Source organism: Jaculus jaculus, chromosome 2 (assembly GCF_020740685.1).
Source record: "Jaculus jaculus isolate mJacJac1 chromosome 2, mJacJac1.mat.Y.cur, whole genome shotgun sequence".
NCBI lineage: Eukaryota > Metazoa > Chordata > Mammalia > Rodentia > Dipodidae > Jaculus > Jaculus jaculus.
In genome coordinates, this window is record NC_059103.1 from 213,959,350 (window position 1) to 213,972,092 (window position 12,743).

General features: G+C 51.9%; 1 protein-coding gene across 14 annotated transcripts in view; it reads left to right on the forward strand.

Annotated features, from left to right (window-relative positions):
• Positions 1 to 12,743, forward strand: part of Plec (plectin) — a 78,992-nt gene that overhangs the window by 31,516 nt on the left and 34,733 nt on the right. For 4 of the 14 annotated variants that reach the window (XM_045143156.1, XM_004656400.2, XM_045143157.1 and 1 more), the window contains exon 1: positions 11,344 to 12,035. The exons of 6 other annotated variants lie outside the window; for them this stretch is intronic. In XM_045143156.1, coding sequence (XP_044999091.1) covers positions 11,498 to 12,035 — 538 coding nt within the window. In that variant the 5' untranslated portion in view covers positions 11,344 to 11,497. Of the gene's footprint in view, positions 1 to 8,569; positions 8,704 to 9,539; positions 9,620 to 11,343; positions 12,036 to 12,743 lie in introns of those variants that run through there. 4 more of the 14 variants (XM_045143167.1, XM_045143168.1, XM_045143170.1 and 1 more) reach the window with 3 other exon arrangements.

The following is a 12,743-nucleotide window of genomic DNA, read 5'->3' on the forward strand; positions in this document are numbered from 1 at the left end:
TTTACTTTATCTTTTACTTTTATTTTTGAGGTAGGGTCTCAGGCTGATCTGGAATTCACTATGTAGTCTCAGGCTGGCCTTGAACTCACAGCAATCCTCTGCCTCCGAAGTGCTGGGATTAAAGGCATGTACCACCATGCCTGGTGATTTCTCATTTTTAAAATTTTTATTTATTTATTTGAGAGAGAGAGAGAAAGAGAGGGAGAGGATGGGGCAGATAGAATGGGCATGCTAGGGCCTCTAGCCACTGCAAATGAATTCCAGATGCATGCACCACCTTGTGCATCTGGCTTTATGTGAATACTGGGAAATTGAACCCGGGTACTTAGGTTTTACAGGCAAGCATCTTAACCACTGAGCAATATCTCCAACCCTATTTATCATATTTTATATGTTTTATTTTGTTTACTTATGAGAGAGAGAAAATGTGTGCACCAGGGCCTCTAGCCACTGCAAATGAATTCCAGACGCATGCACCACCATGTGCATCTGGCTTCCGTAGATACTGGGGAATTGGACCTGGGTCCTCATGCTTCGCAGGCAAGTGTCTTAACCACTAAGCCATCTCTCCAGCCCTCAAGTTCTGATTTTTATTTATCTTATCCCAGAATGTTTTATTTTTACATTGTTGATGCAGGTTTTTTTCCCGTTGTATTTTGCTTACTAATTTCTGTGGCCTATAAGAAATCTCTTGTGACCAGGGGAGGTTGAGACAGGCAGGTTGCTGTAAGTTCAAGGCCAGCTGGGCTGTAGAACAAGTCTTAGATCATCCTGGGCTAGAGTGAAACCTGGCCTCAAAAAACAAAAACAAAAATAAATAAATAAAACAAAAAACATAAAAACAAAAACAGAGGGGCCAGGGAGATGGCTGAGAGAGTTAAAGGTGCTTGCTTGTAAAGCCTGCCAGCCGGGGTCAGCTCTGCATCACCCAGAGAAAGCTGGACACAAAAGTGGTCCATGTGTCTGGCATTCATTTGTAGTGGTAAGACACAGTGACATGCCCTTCCCTGCCCCACATAACAAACAAATAAAAAAAATTAAAAATCTAAAGAAGCCTGGAGTGGTGGCACACATCTTTAATCCCAGTACTTAGGAGGCTGAGATAGTAGGGTCCTCATTAGTTTGAAGCCAGCCTGGGACTATAGAGTTGAGTTCCAGGTCACCCGGACTAGAGTGAGAACCTACCGCAAAAAAAGGAAAAAAAAATACAGAAGAAAAAAAAGGGGGGGGGCATAAGATGGGTGTGGTGGTGTACACCTTTAATCCTAGCACTTGGGAGAGAGGTAGGAGGATCACTGTGAGTTCGAGGCCATCCTGAGACTACATAGGTAATTTCGGATCAGACTGGGCTACAGTGAGACACTACCTCAAACCTCCCTCCAGAAAAAAAAAAAAAGGAAAGAAGAAAAATCTCTTGGGTTTGTTTTGGAGACATGGTCTTATGTAGCCCAGGCTGGCCTCAGACTTGCTCATGTAATAGAGGATGGCCTTGTACTCCCAGTCCTTCTGCCTCCAGCTCCCCGGTGCTGGGATTACAGTGTATGCTACTTTGCCTGACTCTTGTCTTTTCAAAATGGGTTTGAAGTCAGCCGCTCCAGTGTGACTTGTTCTGGTCAGTGGTGGGGTGAGTTTGGGTGTGGGAGGGGCAAGAACCACACTTATCTGACTCCTTTTAGTCACATACCCTCCTGCTAGCAGCCTCCAGAAATTGTGTGGTGGGGAGACATCTGGGACTGTGTTTGTGATTTCAAAAGAACATTCTCCTTAATAACAACATACTTACTGTCTTTCCAAGTTAACTGGACTCCTTCCCTCCTCTCTCGCTCTCCATCTTCCTTCCTTTGGTCTCATGGTGTAGTCAAGATGGGCCCAAACTATGGTCCTTCTGCCTCAGCCTTGGTTGCTGCTAGGATCTCTAACTTACTGGACCTTGACCTTTTTTTTTTTTTAATATTTACTTATTGATTTATGTGACACAGAAAGAGAGAGAGGGAGGGAGAGAGAGAGAGAGAATGGATGCACCAGGGTCTCCTGCCACTACAGGTGAACTCCAGACTACTGTACCACTTTGTGCGGTTGGCTTTATGTGGGTGCTGGGAAATTGAACCCCGGGCCATCAGGCTTTGCAAACAAGGGCCTTTAACTGCCTTAAAAAACAGAATATGGGAGCTGGGCATGGTGACACACGGCTTTAATCCCAGCACTAAGGAGGCAGAGGTAGTTGGAGCGCCATGAACTCGAAGCCACCCTGAGACTACACAGTGAATTCCAGGTCAGCCTGAGCTAGAGTGAAACCTACCTAAAAAAACCAAACCAAACCAAAACAAAACAGAATAAAGGGGCTAGAGAGATGGTTTAGTGGTTAAGATGCTTGCTTGCAAAGCCAAAGGACTCAGGTTCAATTCCCCAGTACCCACATAAAGCCAGATAAAAAAGGTGACACATGCATCTGGAGTTTGTTTGCAATAGCTAGTGGCCCTGGAACACCCATTCTCTCTCTCTCAAATAAAACATTTAAAACAAAACAATAAAACAAACAAATACTGATTGACTGTTACCAGATGAGCTGATAGACAATTAGGGAGTAGCTTGGTGGTAGAGCTCTTGCATAGTGTGGGCGAGGTCCTGGTTGTTCACCCCTAATACTACACACACAAACCAAGAATGAGGGCCAGGCATGGTGGCACATGCCTTTAATCACAGCCCTTGGGAGGCAGAGGTAGGAGTATCACTGTGGGTTTGAGGCCAGCTTGAGACTACATACTGAATTCCGGGTCATCCTGGGCTAGAGGGAGACTCTACTTCAAAAAAACCAGAAAAAAGAAAAGAAAAACAAACAAGAACGAAAACAGACCAGAAAACTTATGAATTGTCACTCTCCTTGAGATTGATCATCTGCAAGTTTTCTTTAATCTACTAGTAAAGTCATAGGTTATTAGTGGGGTTCTTTAGAAGTGCGCCCTTCTTGGACTCCAAGAATTCATTTCTTTATTGGGCCATGAATCCTGTGGTGACACATTCTCGAATTGAACAAGGTAGTCATCAAGTGTAATGGGCCAGGACAATGATAGCTTTCTGCAGAGGCCTGGAGATGGGTCCTCTAGGCTTCAGTGAAGCAGATGCCTGCAGGAGGGGCAGTCCCTGAGGAGGGTGGTGGGTGGCATTACCTGGCTTAGGCTTGAAATCCCCCCCTGACTGCCATGGGCTCAGAGCTTGAACATGGACAGGGCTGGTGGTGAGAAAGATGATCGGCAGGCAGGCCCAGGCTGGCAATGAAGACAGTGGGAAGAGGACAAATTGGAGAGACTTGGAAGGACAGGACAAGTGGCTAACATCCAGGCCTTCCCTCCAGTTTTGTTTCTGGTGGACCCGGTACAGGTTGGGCTATTGGGGAAAGAGGTGGGCAGCATGTGGAGGGGTAATCTCTGTGTCTTCTGGGCACTTCAGGATCCTTGGTGGGCACCCACCCAGAAGTGTGCTGGATTGCACAGGTTCTGGAGCCCCACAGGGCAGTGGGTGGGCCTGGCTCATCAGAGTTCAGCATTCCTGTCCAGCACAGGGATGTCCCTCCACATGTAGGAAACTCTTTTCCACCCAGGTGCCATGGCACCTCAGAGGTAGACTGTGGTCAGGGTGGTGGGTTCAACAGGGAGCTGTCTGTGGGGATGTCACTTGCAGCTAGTCTGTAGTGAGTTTCACTGTGTCCAGTCTCCCTGGATAGATGATGGCTGCTTCAGCAACAGTGGTCACAGTTTACGACCCTCCACTACAACACCTGGGCCCCTCTCACTGACCCCTTCCATCATCACTGAGCCCTGTAGAGGAGGCTGCCTCTGGGGATGGGCCAGGTTAAAGATGGGTGGCCCTGAGGGGAGCACCAGACTGATGGCAGGCAGTGGGTATCTTCAGGGGGAACCATCTGATGTGTTGATGGATGTATGTGTGTGGGCAATAGCAGGAATCCCTCTGGCTCAGCCTGCCTGGGATGTGGGACACGTGGGGAAAGGTTCTGTGTTCCCAGGAAGGAGGGCTTTGCTTGACCTGGGTCCTAGAAGTCCCCTGGGCTCTGCACTGTCTTCTGGGATTGGCAGAAAGCTTCAAGAGGACTTTGCTTTGCTCAGGACATGAGTCCTCAGACCAGGGAATGTGATGGGACCTTCGGTAAACTGTGTCAGGTCAGGTTAATCTACCCTCTGGAGGCCTCCACGGGTAGAGGTTGAGGGTTTCCTGATGCATCTGGTGCTGTGGAGTCCAGCTTCACTGGGTGTCCATGGACTTACCGACCCATGGCTTTGTCAGTTAAACTCTTTGTAATTCACTGGTAGGTTGCCAGGAATCCAGAGCCAAGAGATCTGGGCAGTCAGGCGGTAAAAGCTGAGCACTGTGGCGAGGGGCCAGGCTGGCTTCTCTTCAGCCATAGCTAGGTAAACAGGGGTGTCCAGCATTTTCTTTTCTTGTTGTTGTTTGTTTGTTTTTGAGGTAGCATCTCACTGTAGCCCAGGCTGACCTGGAATTCACTAGTCTGGGTGGCCTTGACCTCACAGTGATCCTCCTACCTCTCTGCCTCCCAAGTGCAGGGATTAAAGGCATGTGCCATCACACCTGGCCACAGTATTTTCTTTTTTAAAAAATTACTGGCAGTTTGTATAATGTCTATCATCAGTTTTTAAAATTTATTTTTTTCTAGCTTTTGGGTTTTTTTTTTTTTTTTTTTTTGAGGGAGGGTCTCAGTCTGGCCCAGGTTGACCTGGAATTAATTATGTAGTCTCAGAGTGGCTTTGAACTCACAGTGATCCTCCTACCTCTTCCTCCTGAGTGCTGGATTAAAGGTGTGTGCCACCACACCTGACTTACTTTATTTTATTTATTTGAGAGAAAGAGAAAGAGACAGACAGAGAGATAGAGAATATGGGTGCGCCAGGGCCTTCAGCCACTGTAGACAAACTCCAGATGCATGTGCTACCTTGCGCATCTGGCTTACGTGGGTCCTGGAGAATTGAAAAGGTCATTTGTCTTTGCAGGTAAGTGCTTTAACTGCTAAGCCATCTCTCCAGCCCTATCATCAAGTTTAATCATATTTACCTCCCATTACTGTCTCTCTTGTCCTCCTCCCTCTCCTGCTTAACTTCTACTTCTCAAGTAGTCCTTCTACTTGGATGGCTTTGTTTCTTTTTGTGTGTGTGACCTACTGAATTTAACTAGATCGTTTGCCTGAGTGTGCATGGGGATGATTATTGGAGCATGGGCAGCTAAGCAGGGCTACATGACTAAAGAAAATGTCTCTCCCTGTTCAGCTTTGTCTGCCACTTCTCTGTTTAGAAAACATTTTTATTTATATATTTGTGAGGAGAGAGGGTGTATAGGCATGCTGGGGCCTTCTGCTACTACAAATGAACTCTAGATGTATGTCATGGTTTTACATGAGTGCTGAAAAATTGAACCCAGTTTGCCAGACTTTGCAAACAAGCACTTTTAGCCTCTGAGCCATCTTCCTAGCCCTTTTAATTTCTTTCTGTTTTTATTAACATTTTCCATGATTATAGAAAATATCCCATGGCAATACCCTCCCCCCCAACTTTCCCTTTTAACTTTTTTAAGTAAAGAGGTTTGCTTGTTTATTTATTTGAGAAAGAGAGGGAGAATGGGAATGCCAGGGCCTCTTGCCACTGCAAATGAACTCTAGACATGTGCACTACATTGTGCATCTGGTTTTATGTGGGTAATGGGGGATTCAAACCCAGGTTATCAGGCTTTGCAAGCAAGAGTTTTTGAACTGCCAAGCCATCTCCCCAGCCCTCTGTCACCTGTCTTGCTCCTAGACTTCTCTGCTGCCAACCACAGGATCTGCCTGTCCTTCTAAAACTGTACCTGTGGCACCCACTTTGGACCTTAGCCACTCACTCCTACATGCTTGGGGGCTGCTTCTTACCTCAGAGCCTCTGCACACAGTGTCTCTTTCCTTTGCTGGCCAGCTGCAACCTAACTTTCTTCCCCACTTAGTTGGCCCCTTCCTACCTACCAGCAAGAAACTAAGAAGCCTGTTTTCATATGACCTATGGAACCTTTCCCAAGGGTCATGTGGCCTTGACCTCCAAGTGTGCACCATGTGGCTGCTGCTATGTGCCACCTGGACAGGGCAGGCTGATGAGGTTTTTTTCTCTGAATGTCCAGCAACACAGGGTCTCACTGTGTACATGGCTCAGGCTGGCCTCGTTGAACTGGCTGTACAGCCCATGCTGGCCTTGAATTTGAGATCTTACTACATCCGCCCTCTTCCCAACACTGAGATTGTAGGCCACAAGCCCCATAGCTTCAGGTGGCCACACACAGCTGAGCCGTGTGACTTGAGAGTGGAAGTTAAGAGCAGAGTTGGTACAGGTAGATGCTTGAGATGTTCCTTCTCAAAGCTGTTGTCTGCCTTCACCTTGCATTAGCTTAAAAGTTTGATTTCATAAAATTTAATTTTATGCATTAGAGTGATTGTACATGTAAACTTCCCTATAGATTTCAAACCTGTTTGTAATATATTTTTTTTTGCAGCAAGCCCAATATACTAGTCTTTTTGTTATTGTTGTTGTTTATTTGTTTTGGTTTTTTGAGGTAGGGTCTCACTCTAGCCCAGGCTGATCTGGAATTCACTCTATTCTCCTACCTCTGCCTCCTGAGTGCTGGGATTAAAGGCATACACTACCATGCCCGGCCATAGACTAGCCTTTTTTTTTTTTTTTTTTAATAAGAGAGAGTGAAAGCAAGTGAGAGAGAAAGAGAAAGAAGCCAGGCATGGTGGCACACGTTTTTAATCCCAGCACTTGGGAGGCAGAGATGGGAGGATCACCGTGAGAATACAGAGTGAATTCTAGGTCAGCCTTGGCTAGAGTGAGACTCTACCTCGAAAAACCAGGAAAAAAAAAAAAGAAGAAGAAGAAGAAGAAAGAGAAAGAGAATTGGCAAGACAGGGCCTCCAGCCGCTGTAATTCCAGATGTGTACACCACCTTGTGCCCACATGTGATCTTGTGCACATGTGACTTTGTGCATCTGGCTTACAGGGGTCGAATATAGGTCCTTAGGCTTTGTAGGCAAGCACCTTAAGCACTAAGCCATCTCTCCAGTCCCTGTTTGTGAATTTTTATCAGTTTTGTTTGAGGTTTAATGAGGAAGTACTGGGCTAGAAGTGTGGTGCCCTTCTGTAATAGACTTGTAATTGGAGTATGTGGGAAACTGAGGTAGAAGAACAGTTCAAGGCAGCTGGGGCTACATACTGAAAGTCTGTTTTGTAAAAAGTCATTTTACTTACAGGCCAAATCTAGGCTTGTCCAGCCAAGTATAACTTAGTAAAAAGCAGAAATTTTAGTATTCACAGTTATGTTGCAGTTCTTCACCATTTTCCTCAAGTTTGGCAACCAGTATTTCCTGAGACACACGCATGCCCTGCACTAGCTGAATATGGGGGGGGTGGTAGGAATGGAGGCTGAGGGGCTCCAGAGCCCAGGTCAACTGGCATGTGGCTCCTTCTTAGTTTGTACCTGTGGGTGCTGCTGTCTCTGGCCTGGCTCTCTGCAGGCCTGCCTGCAGAAAGGGTTAGTACGCTAGGAGACGGCCAGCTTGACAGTAAGTGGACTTGAGAGGTCAGTAGGGAGTCTGGGTTGAGGACAAAGGAAGGATGCATACTTGGGTCTGGTGGGATCCTGAGGCAGGCTTGGACACAGTCCTTTGCCTCACTGCTCACCTAACACTGAGGGCCCAGGATGCACACCAGTGGCATGGCTTGCATGTTCTCTTGTGACTTCCTGTGGCACACTGGGAGGCAGAGCTGACCTCACTTGGTAATGGGGTCACCTCCCCCCAGGAGGTGGTCAGTTATAAACACTCCACTATGTCAGGCTGTGGCGTTTGGGTTCTTGGTGGTGGGTCAGGAGCAGGGGTGTTGGATGTGGCAATTTCAAGATGCACATCATGCCCGTGGCAGTAGAGACGGTGATGAGCGAACAGATAGAATGGCAGAGCCAGCAGGCCCTGTGGGACTTGCTGTGAGGGTCAATGACCTCAAGATTTTGGCTCCACAGAGCTGGGCAGACAGAATATTCGAACAGTTTGGCTGGAGAGGCAGAGCCTGGGGTAGGCTGGGCTCCACCTGGACGTAGAAGTGGGGATGGTGGGGTGATCCAAGAGCACACTGGAGAGCTTGGGCATGGGCCGGGCGGGGAAGGAACGTACTTCTAAGACCCTGCTGGAGGTGCGATCTAGCCCCATGTGCCTCCTGTGGGGAGTGGGTAGGTGGAGAGGCTTCAGTGCTCTGGACAGCACCTGTGCAGGTGTGACCCATATCATTCCTACTGCGGCTTCCAGGTGGCTGAGCAGATACCATGAAGTGGCTTCCGGTCTTGTGGCCCTGTATTGTGGCTGGAGTTAGTCAACCACTCATGTAGGCTGTGAGGGACTGGAGGGGCGGTGCGTGGCCCCGAGCATGCGCTGGGGCAGCAGTGTCCAGAGCATTGATCAGCCGAAACCCCTCCTCCGGCAGGCAAGCTCCGCCCCACACCTCCCTGCTCCTCCCTCGGCTGCGGCGCTGTCCTTGGGCAGTGCGGTGCTGTGCGGGGGGCTGGAGGCTCTGGGGCCCCAGCGACACTGTCCTCGGGCCCCCCTTCCCCATGAAGACATGGACCCTTCTAGAGCCATCCAGCATGAGATCAGCTCTCTCAAAGGTACGGCCTGGAGGCTCAGGTCAGGCAGTGACCTCTGCTGGGTGCAGCATCCCACCCACCACAATCACGGGTTGGCTGTCTTCACGGTAACATGGAGGGGTGCTGACCTGGAGACCTGGGACCCGTACTCCCCTGCCAGGGCTCCTCCTCGTGCTGAGGTTCCCCAGACCAGTTGCAGGGGTTTCCTGCAGCCCTGCAGTGAGTGTTGGGGGACAGGGCGGGCTGAAGCAGGGGCGGGGCAGTACCAGTAGGAGGATGAGAGCTTGTGCCCGAGGGCGGCCTGCCGTCCACTCCTCCGCCTGGGCCAGATGCCCTGCAGCCTGGCGTTTGAGGGGGCAGGGTAGGGCCGTGGGGATCGCCATGCAAAGGCGCCAGGCGGGCTGGCTTCAGGGAAGGCCACACTGCAGCTCTTTGTCCAGGGTGTGGGGGGTGCTAGGGGCTGCCCAAAGGCCTGATTGGTTTCCCTGGAAACCCAAAGGGGCCTGGAGAGGGGCTGGCCGAGAGAGCTGCTGGACCCTCCCAGTGCTGAATCAGCAGCTTCTCTGAGGTGCTGAGTGCTGTGTGGGCCGGGGGTGTCCTCCCAAGCCCAGGGACCTTGGCGACACCAGATCCAGACCAGGGAGATGTCTGTGCCTGAGCACGTGGGAGCAGGTGTGAGCTAGCACATTGCTCCAGGCTCCTCTCTGTGGCCCCATGCTCGCAGGTGCTGGACTGGTAGCCCCGCCCCCTTGCCCTGAAGCCGGAAACGACTGCCCTCTCCTGCCTAGGGTTGGCATGGGGGTGATAGGCTGGGTGAGTTGGCCACTGTAGAGGGTGGTCAGACATTCAAGTTCATGTGAGTCTATGCAGTAGAGACTTTAGGTCCATGGGTTTAGAAACAGAAGCCTTGGGTGTGACATGCTGGGGCTTCTTTGTGGTGAGTATGGGGGTAGCATGAGTTGGTTTGGTTGGGGGAGGGCCTGAAGATTTGCAGGGTATTAGGTTAGAAAATCATGCCAGGAAGATAGAGTGAGCTTAGGCGGTTACTTGAGGGCTGGGGTTTCTGAGTGTTTGACAGACCAAGAGAGTAGGAACTTGTATGGGCACAGGACTAGGTTGGCTCTGGTTCCAAAGACATAGTCCGGGGGTGTGGAGAGGCCTTGTGGTGCTGCCCCCTCCGGTGCTGCCCCACTGTCCACAGCTCTGAAGGCTGGGCTCCTAGAGACCAAGGTGGCTTTCTCATCGGGGCTTGCGAGGGGCGGGGTGTCGGGAGAGCCCTGCCCTGCCGCAGTGAGCTGGCTTCAGGAACTGTTGGCTGGGCCTTTGGAGTTTCCACCAGCCACAGCGCCCTGTGTGTGTCTGTGTTTGGAGCCTGCTTGGAGCGCCATGGTGACAGTCTATAAACCCGCCCCACGCACTGCTTTGTTGGTTGGCTGCCTGCCTGCCGCTGGCCAGAGCCTCCCACTGCAGGGTCCCCACCCCGGCCCTACTTATAATCAGTCCCTGGGTTTAGAGTGCTTGGTAGGAATGGGTGTGTCAGCTTAGGGAGAGCCTGCATCCCATGGGAGTTTGATGGGGCACAGCATGGGGTTGGGGTGCCATGTGCTCTGGGAGCTGTCCTTGCTGTTTCCCTCTAGGTACAGGCTGTCCATGGCTGCGCCCTCAGGGCTTCTCGTGGCAGTTTCCTCTTCCTTTCCTTTGTGTCCCTGGCACTCTCTTTCCCAGCTTCTGCTCCTCTGGTCACAGGCGGACACTCAAGCTGCCTAGGATAGGGAGTCTGTGGGAGGCAGAGCTACCACGCTTGGGGTGGCAGCAGGGACTTGGTGACTTTGATTCCCTGTGGCAGCTGGGAGTCCCTGGCCTCTAACAGCTGTCCCAGAAATGTGGGTGGATAGAAGCCCCACCCAGAGCCCCTTCATCCTGTGCTGTACTCAGAGTATTCTGGGCTGGGAGTGGCTGTTACTGGACTGCCCTGAATGTAGCCTGGCATGGACGTGTTAAATCTTGTGGCCTTCAGGCCAGGCATTTGGAGGTGGGGGCTCAGCCCTTCTGCCTGCCTGAGAGACAGTAGCAGTAGTTCCGGTAGCTACCTGTCCATGGGCTCCGTCAGTTGCCCCTAGTGTTCCTCTTTAGGTTGTTTCCCAAGATCCCAAATTCTTCCCTGGGCCCTAGCTATCTCCCCTCCAGTCCCCCAATTCCAGGAAACCCAGCAACCCTCTTTTCAGATCATTGAGAGTCCAAGACCCCTGGAGCCACACCCAAGTAGGCTCCTGAGGACCATTCCTGTCCTGCCAGCTCTCTACTTTCTACCCATTCTGTCACTTTTTCTTTTCTTTTTTGATTCTTATCCATATTATACTGCACCCCGCCCTTCCCTACACAGTCTTGGGAACCTTGAAGAAATGTTTTAGAAACCGATATAATTTCTGACATTGGAGCTGTGTGGCCTAGGAGGGGCGGGGGCATCCTAGCAGCGGCTGCTGCCTGAAAGTGCCCCCCACTCTGCAAGGGGCCCTGTGGGCTGTGGGTGGGAGGGGCCGGCCTGCTGCTGAGTCAGAGGGGGCCGGCCCAGGCGTCCTGGAGGGCGGGCAGGCGGGAGGCTTGGGCAGGCGACAGTGCCGGCAAGGAATCCTCAGAGCCAGGCGCCAGAGCCACATTGCCCCTGAGCCTGTACCCTTGTGCTTAGAGCCAGGGCCTTCCTGCCTGCTTGCCAGTGGCCCCTGTCACCCCTGTGCCAAGGGAGCCTCATCAGCCTCCTGGCTGTGTGCCGCCTGTTGCCCTCACCCCTGTGCTGACAAGCCAGCTCCCAGCAGCCATGGTGGCTGGCATGCTTATGCCACTGGACCAGCTGCGGGCCATCTACGAGGTGCTCTTTCGTGAGGGGGTGATGGTGGCCAAGAAGGACCGGAGGCCCCGCAGCATGCATCCACATGTGCCTGGCGTCACCAACCTACAGGTCATGCGCGCCATGGCCTCCCTACGGGCTCGGGGCCTGGTGCGGGAGACCTTTGCCTGGCGCCACTTCTACTGGTACCTTACCAATGAGGGCATTGCTCACCTACGCCAGTATCTGCACCTGCCGCCAGAGATTGTGCCTGCCTCTCTGCAGCGTGTACGCCGTCCTGTTGCCATGGTGATGCCTGCACGTCGTTCCCCTCATGTCCAGGCTGTACAGGGTCCCTTGAGCTGCCCGCCAAAGCGAGGGTCTCTGCCAGCTGAGGACCCTGCCCGTGAGGAGCGGAAAGTCTACCGACGGAAGGAGCGTGAGGAGGGGACACCCGAAACCCTTCTGGTGTCTGCCACCACTGTGGGGACCCTGGCAAGGCCAGGCCCAGAGCCTGCCCCAGCCACAGGTCAGCTGCATTCTGGCTCCAGGTCAAGATGGGTGGGAAGGGGATGTGGATGTTTAGGTGTCCAGGCTTAGGTCTGGTGGGGTTTGGTGGGCAGCAGGAGTAAGGGGGCTCTGCTCATACCAGCAGGTGGCGCCCTCTCTGCTAGAGGGTGCTGGGTGCTCTGGCCAATAGACCCACAGGGCTCCTCCTCCTCCTCCAGGCTCATCCTGGTGGGGGTGGTGCCTGCGGGCCCTGGACTGGCAGGGCCAGCTGTTGGCATAGTCCTACTTGGGCCTGTCTCTCCAGCACTGTCCTTGCCTTCACCCCCGCCTCTCCTCTACCCATCCCAGTGGTCTCTTTGGAGACCACTCTGCTCAGTAGTGGGCATCTGTGTAGAGCTGTTGATGGCATGGGACTTTCCAGTACTGTGGCCCAGGCAAGCTGCTTAGCCACTGAGGCTGGAGTCTGCATGTTGTGTGTGACATGTGCACCCTTCCTGTGGCTCAGATTCTGCATTACATGGAGAGCGGCTTCCCCATAAGTGGGCTGGCCATGGCCTAGAGTGGGGCTGTCTCTAGGCAGGATGATGAGAAGGGCAGAAGCCAGGAGCATCCCTTGGCAGGGAAAGGTCAGGCCATGGGGTTAATGGCCTGGCCTGTGGTCTGAGCAAAGATCTTTCTAGTAGGGAACCAGATCTTAGAGGATAGGACATGATCCTAAGCCCAAGGG